Source organism: Onychomys torridus, chromosome 18 (genome assembly GCF_903995425.1).
Source record: "Onychomys torridus chromosome 18, mOncTor1.1, whole genome shotgun sequence".
NCBI classification, from domain to species: Eukaryota; Metazoa; Chordata; class Mammalia; order Rodentia; family Cricetidae; genus Onychomys; species Onychomys torridus.
In genome coordinates, this window is record NC_050460.1 from 16923877 (window position 1) to 16936037 (window position 12161).

At 37.8% G+C, this 12161-nt stretch overlaps 1 protein-coding gene across 3 annotated transcripts in view; it reads right to left on the reverse strand.

Moving 5' to 3' along the window:
* Positions 1-12161, reverse strand: part of Kcnq5 (potassium voltage-gated channel subfamily Q member 5) — a 557910-nt gene that overhangs the window by 103219 nt on the left and 442530 nt on the right. For all 3 annotated transcript variants that reach the window (XM_036167994.1, XM_036167993.1, XM_036167995.1), the window contains exons 4-5: positions 7041-7216; positions 6653-6778 (exon numbers count right to left, since the gene is read on the reverse strand). In XM_036167994.1, coding sequence (XP_036023887.1) covers positions 6653-6778; positions 7041-7216 — 302 coding nt within the window. The remainder of the gene's footprint in view (positions 1-6652; positions 6779-7040; positions 7217-12161) is intronic.

Consider the following 12161-nt stretch of genomic DNA (forward strand, 5'->3'; position numbering starts at 1 on the left):
CTGCTCTGTTGATTCTTTTAGGCTAAATAAAGCTTTGCTAGCTTTAGGTAATGCATTGACAGTAAAAACCAATCATTTATGTTAACTCCACGTACTAGTACTAATTTGGGAAATGATACTTTGTACAATGATGCAGAAAACACTTTCATTGGTGAATCTAAAATAAGGAAGGGTTGATTCTCTGAAAGTCGACTAGTATTACCAAGGATATTGGTATCCTTGTTCATTTCACGTGTATCTTACTTTCACATAGATTTGGGATGTGCGATACATTGAGCACACCTTACACTATATTGCATTTAGAAACCATCTGTATGACTTGCTTTATGAAGTCTGTAGGATTATTGGCATGGATTCTAAGACTTGACTTGGCTGATACAAATTCTTCTGTATGTCTGAAATAATCTCTTCATGGATACAGTTTCAAATGGAATCTGTATTCAGATGCCATTCTATCTGCTGTTAGACAGTATAGTCCTTCTATCTGCCGTTATACACATTAAAAAACATAACACTAGCCTCATTACAAGGAAAGAAGTAAATTTTAAAAAAAGTGCTCTTCAAGAACAGGCCATTATCAGAAAAAAATACCTACTTCAAGAAAACTAGATTTGAAGTTATTTCAATAAAAATCTAAAGTGAATCAAAGGTGAAGAAAATAGCACGAAGTGGGGAGATGATAACAGCAAATAACTTGAGAAAACCCTATTCTGAAATTATTTCTGAATAAATCTGAGACAACTGAAAAAGAAGAAAATAGTGCTAAGAATAATACATATGATTATATATATATATATATATCATGGAGCTCTGGTTAGCATTGAGGAGACCCTGAATTCCAGGAGCAAGCAGCATCTTAGCTTGAGTTAGTCTGTTTACCCCTCCTCCACTGCCGCAGCATCATTCCCTCAGTTGCTACTGTAGAGCCCGAAACTTTTCATCACAACCTCTGATTCTTAGGCCCCCTCTCTGGTCACACTGTGTGTCTGCAATGAAGACTAGGGTTCTCCTTTGTTCTGTTGTTTGGGCAGATGGTTCTTTAACATCCTCAAGAGCAATGTCCACACTCTGAACAGCTATCATCCTTGTCTGTAAACTTGCTGTGGTCTTGGCACCTGATCTTGTGTGTCTGTTATTTCACACAATGAGGTGGGCACATCATTTTTTCCTTAGCATGGAATTGTATTCAGGGCTCATATTGGCATTGACCACTGCTGATTGTCTTCCTGTATCCCTAAAAGTTGATGTTGGAGACAGCCCTCCCTATCTTAGAGCACGGACCTTTACTTTTAATGCTTGGGATTTACTGGGGCACTGTATTTGTAGATGGAACACAAATTGGATTTTGGCACTTTGTGGTGATACTTTGAACTCTTACTAAAAATAATTTCCCTTTCCATAAAGCTTAGAACTAAGAAACACTCCAATTTAGGGTGGTCTCATTTCCCCATTTAATCTATATACTATAGAGTTGTTAAGGTGCCCATGATGTGCAATATGGACAATTTCAACTAAAAATTACCTAAACAAACTTTCCACAAAGGTCTTCAGTGACACATAATAAGTGCTACAATCATCTAAATTTATTTAACACTAAGATCTAGTATATGCTGTTTTTGTAACGAATAGAAATAATAAGCACTTATTTACTTTTCATGTTTTTTTTTCAAGCATCAGACAACTCCATTAATGAGTCAGCCAATATAAACAAAACTGCCTTAAAGTCACAAGCCTTTATTGTCATTCCTAGAAGCTCAGCATGTTGGAAGATCTTTTTATTTTCTTACTCTGATTATCAAGGCTAGATTTTTTTAAAGATGAAAACATAATTAGGCCATTTAGAAACCTGTAAAGTACAGGTTAAACACCAGTCAAAACAGTTTTATTGAAGTGGAAATCATTGAAAATCAGCTACTTCTCCCCGCAAATCACAGAGATGACCTTTGAAAGCCTGTTTTGTGTGTTGTTCTGGAGGAGAAGCTAGCTGGTGACTAAGAGAGAGTATATTAAGAGTTTCCCACACACAGTTTCACACGCAATACAGCAATTTGTATTGGTAATAAGGTGAAAAAGAAGACGAATGGAAAGAGAGACAAAAAGCTGCCATGCTTAATTCACCAATGACTGCATCTCAAAGGGAAGAAGGTGCCCTGAGTATCCCAATTAATTGAAATAATTGAAATATATTTGAATTATCCAAGGAGAAGCAAACAATAAGCCCAAATCCAAACTGCTGCAAACAGGCTGGGGTATAGCTTGCCTTCTCTCACTCAGTTTATACTTTACTGCAACATGAGTAACAGGTTTTCTTTTTCCCTGTACAGATTGGAGGTATTTCAAGAATGTCAGCTCTCTTTCTGGTCTCCATCCTTCTCTTTCCAAAATGCCCATTGTTCCTTGTGTGTAGGGAGGAAGAGTTGGAAATTAAGCCATTTTTGTTAAATTAATATTGTGAGTTAACATCCAAAGCGACGAGTTTCATCATGGCATTTTCTTTCTTTTGCTACTATGTAGCACTTCTCATACATACATGTCATTATATTTTGTTCTTCATCATTCCTCTCCCCAATTCCTTTGACACTCCAGCTGTGTTACTTTTTCTGGTCATCTTTCTCCCCATGAAGAGTCCCCCCTTTCTGCTCTTATGTCACACGTATTCCATCACTCTCTCTTCTCCCTACCACTTGCATACAATCTCTTTCTCCCCTTCCATGATTGATTCTCTACCTACTTTCATGGGGCTAAGGGTACACATGTGCATGTGTGTGTGAGCATGAACACACACATTTATATCTAGACTTCCCATATTAGAGAAAACATGCACAGCTAGTCTGATTTCTCTTAGAGACTATGAAGAGTACAACAATAAACAAGAGTATGCATTGTCTCCATGGTATGTTGATTTAGAGTCCCTTGGGTATATACCTGGTAGTGATGTAGCCCTCGTTTTAGTTTGCTGAAGAAACTCCACAATGATACCTACACTGACTCTCCAGTATCCATTCCCACTAACAGTCTATCTGTCTTCCTCTTCCCCCACTCTACACTAGCATTTATTGCCATTTATTTCCTTGATGATAACCATTCTGAGTGAGGTGAGAAAATCCCAAAGCAGTTTTCATTTACATTTCCTCTATCACTAAGTTTTGAATACCTTTTCTAGTACCTATTGGCTATTTGTATGACTTCTCTTGAGAACTGTCTGTCTAGTTCATGTATTGACTGGATGGAATTTTGGATGAATTTTTTTACAGTTTATGTATTTTAGATATTGATTTCCTGACTGACATGCATTCAGCAAAGCCTTTTCTCTTATTGTGTAACCCGTGTTGTTACCTAGAGATTCTGGAAACTAGTCCATTAATATAATAGTCTACTAATAATCTTGGAGACATGTATTCTGATAATATTTTTTGTTTGTTTGTTTTTCCAGACAGGGTTTCTCTGTGTAATAGCCGTGCCTGTCCTGTGTCTTGCTCTGTAGACCAGGCTGGCCTTGAACTCACAGAGATCTGCCTACCTCTGTCTCCCTACTGCTGGGTTTAAAGGCATGTGCCACCATTGCCTGGCCATGATAATATCTTTAAAAGCCTAAAATTGAGATGAATGTATCTCTAATTTTTATTTAATCACTGCTATACGACCAAGAAATATAGAAATATATCAAGTTATGCTTAATTTTGTCCTGACAAATTTTCATTTTCTCTGACAGGAGTTCCAGGTTACATGAATGACCTTTGGATGAGCAGTGGACAACTCTAACTTACATCTGTGTTCCATAAAGAGTAAACACAAGCCTACCAGTGCTTTAGTCACAGTTTAAGATGATGAGATGTTCCTAGTTCAGCCAACAGCTGGCTAGAACTCAAGAAATATTAAGGGTGATTTATAAGTGAATTTTCCTTGGTGGAGAAAAAGGAGTGGAAAAAATGTACACAAATGGGAGAAGGGTGCTCTTTAGGGAGAAGGAGGATGTAAACACAGAAAAAAAATGTGGGGGAGGGCAAAAGGGAGTAGCAGGGTGCAAGTTATCTGAGCGAGGAAATAAGAATATGGGTGGATTTTTAGAAAGGAGGCAGAGAGGGAGGTAAATACAGAAGGAGGAGGAATTGGGTAAAATACCAATAAGGATACTGAAGAAGCCATAAGGAATTATACTATTAACTGTTGAGCTAAAAGAAACCTGTAACATATAATATACATACAGGGTTTTAATGGACTTTCCTCATTTGGGCCAATGGTGCTCCCTCCAAGTGCCAAAGATCACATCACAAAAACTTCAATATCAACATTAGAAAGTCCTCTTTTTAGTTGTTGGCTAGGGCCATCCAAGAGACTTCTAAAACATACAGCCTATTGCTGTTGCTGTTGGTTATGTCCCAGGAGTGGAAGTTAAGTCCCAATTGCTGAAGACATCATGCACTTCAGAAACAGGGCTCAGGAACTCCTGAGCTGGAGCTGACTTGAATGCCCTCTCCCTGATGACTAGATTTGATGGTAACAGAAGGCACTACACAAGCTTCCAAAAGAGGGAGGCAACCAACAGCCCTACCCAGCTGTGATGTCTGTGAACCACTTTTACAGACCAGCATGGCACAACAACTCTTATGGGTACAGGAGAGGCATGCATACTTGGATAGTAACCAACAGCTCTCCAATTGGACTTAAATCCTGCTAAACAAGAGGGAAATCATTCCTGGTGCTGGAAACCTGGGAAACCTCTCAGTCCTAGTGACACCATGGTAATTGTAGGAGAATCTACAACTATCAAGTTACTAAACCCCCAACAACAATCTATAAATGTATTTACTTATACCCAAAGCCTTCACCACTACTGATAACCACAACCAATCAAAATGCAGACCTGTGGAGCCCAACCCCAATGGATTCATCTACAAAACACTCTGCAGGTTCAGGGAACATTGCAGAAGAGGTGGTGGTAAGACCATAAGAACCAGGGGATCTAGCAGTTTGCTGTGAGATTGTATCTCCTAGTAATATCAGAAGTGATACCCACAAAGTCTCATCAACATTATTGTCCAAACATGTGCTGAACAAGGACAACACCAATGGGCACAACAAAGTAGATGGGGAAAAGCCCACAAGACCTCAACCCTTCACAAAGAATTAGAGGCAACTGAGAAAAGCTGGGAGTGGGAGAGATGGCTTTCCCCAGGGAAGAGCACATCAGTTGGTTGTCTAGTACCTGAAAACGTACATGAAAATAACATGTGGACTGAGCAGGTAATGTTTGGGAATATATATGTATATACACATGCAGTAACAGTTCGTGAAAAAGAAGCCGTGGATTTGAAGGAGAGTCAGGAGGGATATTTGGGAGAGTTTAGAGGGATAAAATGCAAGGGAGTATGTTGTAATTATAATCTCAAGAATGAAATATAAACATTTTTTACACTATTATAATTTTTGTGTATTTCCATACAACTCTCTTTTGGAATCTCAAAGTTAGAAAATGAAAAGAAATGTAATTTTCATGCCGTATATAGTACTGCATACTGTAAATTTCTTATTAAGGTGTAAGTCCCAAATGACTGTTTGTAAGTTCTTTACAATGCAGGGAAAACTTTTACCTGAAAGGAAAAATATATTATTCATAGTACACCCTTTCCAGACTATTGGAGTCTGCATCTTCATGACTTTTGAGCTATTCTACAACTCTGTAAGTTGTAGATAACACATAGCAATGTAAAAATAATTTTACCTTTTCTACATGTAAATAAATTATGTCTAGTGGCTGTTCAGTGATCCTTTCCCCCTGCTGTGCAAGCAGCCACATTTTCCTCCATTTATCCTTGTGTTTCACACTCCGAGCATTTAGTAGTTCTCTGTGCTTTGGTCAGGACTTTGAACTGACTGTGACACTTCACTGGTTTCTTCATTGGTATATTTCAAATAATGAATTAAATATAATAGGCGGAATGCATATGTTTTCTGTTTGTATGACAGTTGGGAGTTCTACTTGTTTGGAAAATACTTGTTACAATGCAAAGGCAAATGGGAATTTTGAATGGAATATTTTATAATGAGGTATTCATGGTCTCTGTTTGCACAGGCTGTTTCCCACCTTCTCTTTCTTGATCGACTGATGCATTTAATTCTTCTCACTTTGTATCAGCTGCTGTTCAGTTTTTTGGTTCCTGTTATTTTTTTGAAATTTTTATACTATGTAGCCCATACAGGCCTCAAACTTGTCATCCTCCTGCCTCAACCTCCAGAGTACTGAGATTATAGGCATGTGTCAACATACTTCTCCCATTCATTCTTTTGACAATCAAAAAACCCTTTTCCCCCCTAGAGTAATATATCAATTTATCAGTTATCTATTTATATTTACAACATTAAAACAAATAATCCTGTTAACATTTTCTATTTTCAAATATGATATATTTTTACTTTGAAAACAATTGAGCACCCAAAAAATATAAATGATAATTTATGTGTAAATTTAATTTTGTTTGCCCAAAAAGGCACAGAAACCCCTCAGATCCCCTAATAAATACCATACATCTCCACACTCATCCCCTTTTGGAAGTTAATATTTTCATTGAGACCATTCACTGAAAACCATTTTGTTATATTCAGTGGCAACATTTCACAATAGTCAATAGATTAAAAACAGACTTATACTTACTGTGCCCCACCAGAGAGCATCCGCATATGTAGAAAACTCTTTATTGGCATCCTTTTCCACCAGGTAGACAAGGAAGGATGAAAAAATAAGAACGAGAAATCCTATGTACCAAGCTGTGATTAATTCCTAGGTATAAAATGAATGAAACATTTTAGAGGTTAAAAATAATCTCTGCAAAAGGCAATAAGAAATTTATGTACAATTCAATCATTTTCCTACTTCTAGGAAATAAATGAAGGTTTTTTGAGTAATGCATTATGTACCAGCATCCCAAATGACTTGAGCCACCATCTGAAGTAATTGCCTGTGTTAAGTTTATTAAACATTATTGTAATCAATGGAACATTTTCAAGAATTTTGCTATGTAGTGCAGAGTGCACATTTTTACCTTGCTGTGAGCATAAACCACCGAGCCCAGCAACTTCCAAGTGCCTCCCCTTCTGTCCATGCGCACCATACGCAGGATCTGTAGGAACCGGAGACTTCTGAGCGCTGATGTGGCAAAAATATTACCCTGAGTTTTTGCAGAAACAACTGCTATTGAAGCAATAAGAACAATGGTATCTGAAAGAAATAGGTGGAGACAGCCATAAGTTCCATGACAAATCAATACATTTTATTTCTCAATAAAAATTTTTCTGAAAAGTTAATGCTCATCAGTTTGAGAGAAAAGCAAACAGAACTGAGCACCCAGCTTCACCTATCAGCCCTTAGTCAGGCACCTACTGACTGCAGAGTGAAAAGGCCCAGAACACGACATACCTGTCACTTTAGCTCAGGTCCCTTGACCACTCTGAGCTTTTCCCTGTACAATTTTGAATCACATAACCTTCACCAAATTGTACAATGGCCTCCAGAGAGTTCAGGGTCTTGGGGAGCTGTAGAGTTATACGGTTCTCTTTCACAATAACCCGCTTTCATTAATTCCCTAGTCTCCAGCAAAAGCTCCCAACTCAGCCCCCAACACCATGGCTCTGGCTTTCTGGTTGACAGCATGGAAGAATCTATGCACCCAGGAAATGTCCTTGCTTGGTGTAATAATGTTTCTTATTTGTTCTTTTTGCCAAACAATATAGCATCCTCTCTGAGACAACTATTCTTTCCTGTTGTAGAATCTGCTGTTGTGCCTACTGTTTAACGAAGGTCTCTAGTAATCTGAATACTCTGTGTTCTGAGTATGCTCTTTTAGGTGAAAGCTTGGAGTACAAATCAAATATTACCTCTGTTGCAATACAGTATGCAATTATGCACCGTGTGCTTTGCATGGAAATGGATACTTAATGTTTGATGTATTGGCATTGGGCTTAAAAATATCAGCTCTTTTGTAATTGAAATAGGTAAAAAGCAGTTAGCCAAGGTGTAGAAAAGAGAAAGAGGACCTAATCACTTGAAAGTAAATCTATAGATGGTAGGAAGAGGATTTTGAGGTAGTGATAACACAGAGAAAAAGAATGGTATCCTTAGGCAATTTTAGTATTAACTTGTCTTTAACATCCTCAAGTCAAATTTGCTTTTTGCTTCAAGTAGGTTGTGTATGACTGGATTCCACATTCCAAGGCTGAGTTCTGCTCTGTGGGTATCAGGTGTGGCATTTGAAATGTTTCTACGATACTCAGGAATGATGGATGAATAAATGTGTCTTCTTCATTCCGTTTTTCCTTTGAGATGATGGGACCATTTTGTATAAACTGACAGGACCCATTTGAGTAACTCTCCTGATGCTCCTTCTTAGGTCATTGATTGGAGAGAAAGGGTCAGTGATTGGCAGTGCAAAGACTAGCCATAGGGTTTTTCTCGTCAGACCCAGACTCTACCCTGTGAGGAGGTGCCTGAGGTCCCCAAAATGTATCCCTGAGTTTATGTTCTTGAGAAGGTACTGAATGTGCTGATGTAGACACCAAAAACATATTTTGAGTAGAAGCAATCTGCAAATGTGCAATGTAACCTTAGTTTAGAAAGCATGTGCATCAATTTGTATAGGCTAGGAAAGCACACACAAATTTGCATAGGTTATCACCATTAATTAGCTGTAGGGAGTAGATCATCAGGTGATGTTAGAAATGGGAACATTTTATTTTCCAGATTATATAGTTCCACAATGTTGGGGTGTTATTACACAAATATCTAATTTGATATCAGAAAACAAACTGAAAAAGTTCTAAGCACAAAGAAGCCATGTGTTCACCATTTGGAAACACTGATTTTATGACCCTAGTGGATGTTTTTGTGTTTATTTTATTGTATTCTTGAATATTAGCAAGTACATACTCCGTATTTTATGTACTAAAGTACTCAAAACATTAGAAATAAGTATATGGCTAGCAGTGCTGTATAATATATAGCAAACAAAACTGATTATCATGCCTGGCATTTTATATAATTTTAAGACTTTATCTTTTAAAAATAATTTTAAAGTGTGTAAAGTGTGTGTGTGTGTGTGTGTGTGTGTGTGTGTGTATGTGCCGGTATGGAGTTATGTGCATGTGGTCAACAAGTACTGGATACTCAGGAGCTGGATTTACAGGCAGTTGTGAACCACCCACCTTGGCTGCTGGGAACCATACCTAGTTCTCTGTGAAGCATTATGTGCTCTTTACTGCTGCCTAATCTCTCTAGATGCCAAATTTACTTCTGAAGTTTTTTTTTTCTTTTTTAAAGATTCACTTACTTTTATTTTACACGCGTGACTGCTTTGGCCTCACGTGTGTCTCTGTACCACATGAGTGCCTGTTGCCCACAAAGGCCAGAAGAAGACAGGAGAAACCCTTGATCTGCAGTCACAGATGGTTGTGAGCCACCATGTGGATGCTGGGAACTGAGCCTGGCCTCTCTGCAAGAGCAGCAAGTCTTCTTAGTCACTAAATCCTTTCTCTAGCTCCACAAACTTACTTTGTCATGAAACCTATTAATTAGAAATTGTATAGATCTCATTTTCCAGATGAAGACATGAGGTGTAGAATGAATATATTGAAATTTTTTTAAAAATCAACTGTCAATCCATTAGACTAACACCTCCAAAAGCAGGCTATGAAGTTAGCACATTACAGGAAAACTGGAGAAAGTAAAATGAACACTGTTGGTTTGAAGAAATTTTAAGATTAGTCACACAGTATATCATATTCTAAATGTCTGAAGTCACAACATATGCAAAAGTAACTAACTGCAGATTGGATTCAATACTCCTATTGTAATTCAGGTCAGAAGAGGAAGTCAGAGTTCAGTAAAATGAGCAGCTGAATGGCAAACAGAGAGCACACTTTTTTTTTTTTCTATCAGTATCACCTACAGCATTTCTTAGGCTAGTATGGAAGTTGGAAGTAATTTTCACTTGCATCTATTATGTATAAATCTGTTAGTTTATAGAATGGAATTTTCCACAGGATTGCACCACTCTTTTTTGTTTGTATTTTATTTGTTTGGTTCTCCACCTATTAGGTAGCCCAAGGACTTTTTTCAATCTTCCAAGTAATTCTAACAGTACATGAAATGTGAAACATATAGAGCAACCTTAGATAAACAAACACATAAATTTAGCTTATATAATATATCTTGATAAACAAACACATAAATGTAGCTTATATAACATACCTCATTAAGATTTACAGTACAAGGCTGGTGAGATGGCTCAGCAGGTAAAGGTATTTGCTGCCAAGCTTGATGACCCAAATCTGATCCCCAGAACCCACATGGTAGAAGAACTGACTCCCACTAGTGTCCTCTAACATTAACACACGTGCTGTGGTAACCTCTCCAATAAATAATAAAGTAATTTTAAACACAGTATGAAACTTTACTACTTTGTAAGCTAATTAAAATACGTAATTAAAAACATAGGAGTTGAAGACAGATACTTTACATCAATAGACAATGGTTCTCCAGAAGAACTGGGTTATTACATGAAATATCAGTGGCAGGTATGGGATACATCTTTAACAAGTTTTTGGTCAGGGAGCACTTAAAGGTCCTTGAAACAATACAAGCTCATTATTCTTGATTGCTCAGCATAGTTGGTTGGTAAGACTCTATTGCTGAAGACACAGTAGATTTTGGTAGCAGGATACAGAGAATTCAAATTGGAATGGCCATGAAAACTTCTCTGCTGAGCAGCTTTCATAGTGCTGGAGTATGTTATGTAGGTCACTGGGAGTAAAAGAACATTCTATTACACCCTATAGCCAACCCTATATCTTAAAATACTAACTTTGCAGGCAAGATGTGCTACTGGTAAAATAGTTACTTGGGTAACCAACTTCTTTAGGCTTGGATGTGAGGCATGCTCTACAGGAAAGAATTTATGTTGGGTACTGTAAAGTCAGTCAAAAGCTCATGGCGTAGGAAGTCATACAATCTAAAGAGGAACCAACTACTGATTGCTAAATGACATGTTTTTATACAGTCTTCTAAATATTTATGTTTTATGTTCGGAGATGTGTGCTGCCCTCAACCTTGGGCAGGGAAAGTTCTCTTTTCTAGTTAGTAGTTAATTCAGAGTTTCATTGTTGGTCAGAGTGTCAGAATAAATGACCCTTGTGTGTTCAGCCCCAAATGGGACATCTATATCAACACCACTCAAGGATCAGAGGACATCACAAATGAGGGGATGGAAAGAATATGTGAGCTGGAAGATGGGGAGGAGAGCTGCAAAGCATCTTGTTCTAGACACAACATGGCTACTGTAATCACAGCCTCTCTGCAGCTATGATTACCATCCAAGATCAGTCAGTAGGAGGATGAATTAACTGGACTCAGTTATTAACTACAAGAAAGGAAGAGGACAAAGGGGACAGAGGATGTATGGAGGTGCCTAAAGGGAGTGGGTTGGAAAAGTTAGGGGTTCCTCAGTTGAGTGGAAGGGGTTTGAGGGTTCATCAGATCAAGATTCATTGTCTCAATGTTGAATTGTTTCCATGTATGAATGTATGAAACAACTGAAACATAAATATAAGATTCTGTTAAAAATATAAAGATATATTTTGAAACACTGGAACTTTGCATTTGGTGAAGTTACTCCATGTTAGTATAAGTAAAAACTGCAGACAGCTCCTACAGGTGAGTGATTAATTGTACACAGAATTATTAGAAGGTATTTGGATTCTTTTGTTTATTGGTTTATGTATTAAGCAGTAACCGAGGGTCAAGAATCACCCCTTCTATTGCCTCCCAGGGGTAATTTGTAAGTATTTGAAAGTGTTCAGAGACATATTTTGTTGTTACAGATGGGATGAAGTTGATTTTGGTATCTAGAGTGTGCGTGCGTGCGTGCGTGCGTGTGTGTGTGTGTGTGTGTGTGTGTGTGTGCGTGTGTATTACTGTATTCAATCATTCAGATCATTCCATGTACACATTGAAAAATTGAGTATTGTAGCAGTCAATAACCAAAGCTCATCTTCTGTAAGTAACAAAGATGATGCTGAACCCGTGCTGCTAAAAGCTATACTACATCTGTCTTTGGCTGAGTAAAGTCCAGGGCAGGATGGCAGCGGGAGAAAGAGAAGTGAGAGGTTGTGAA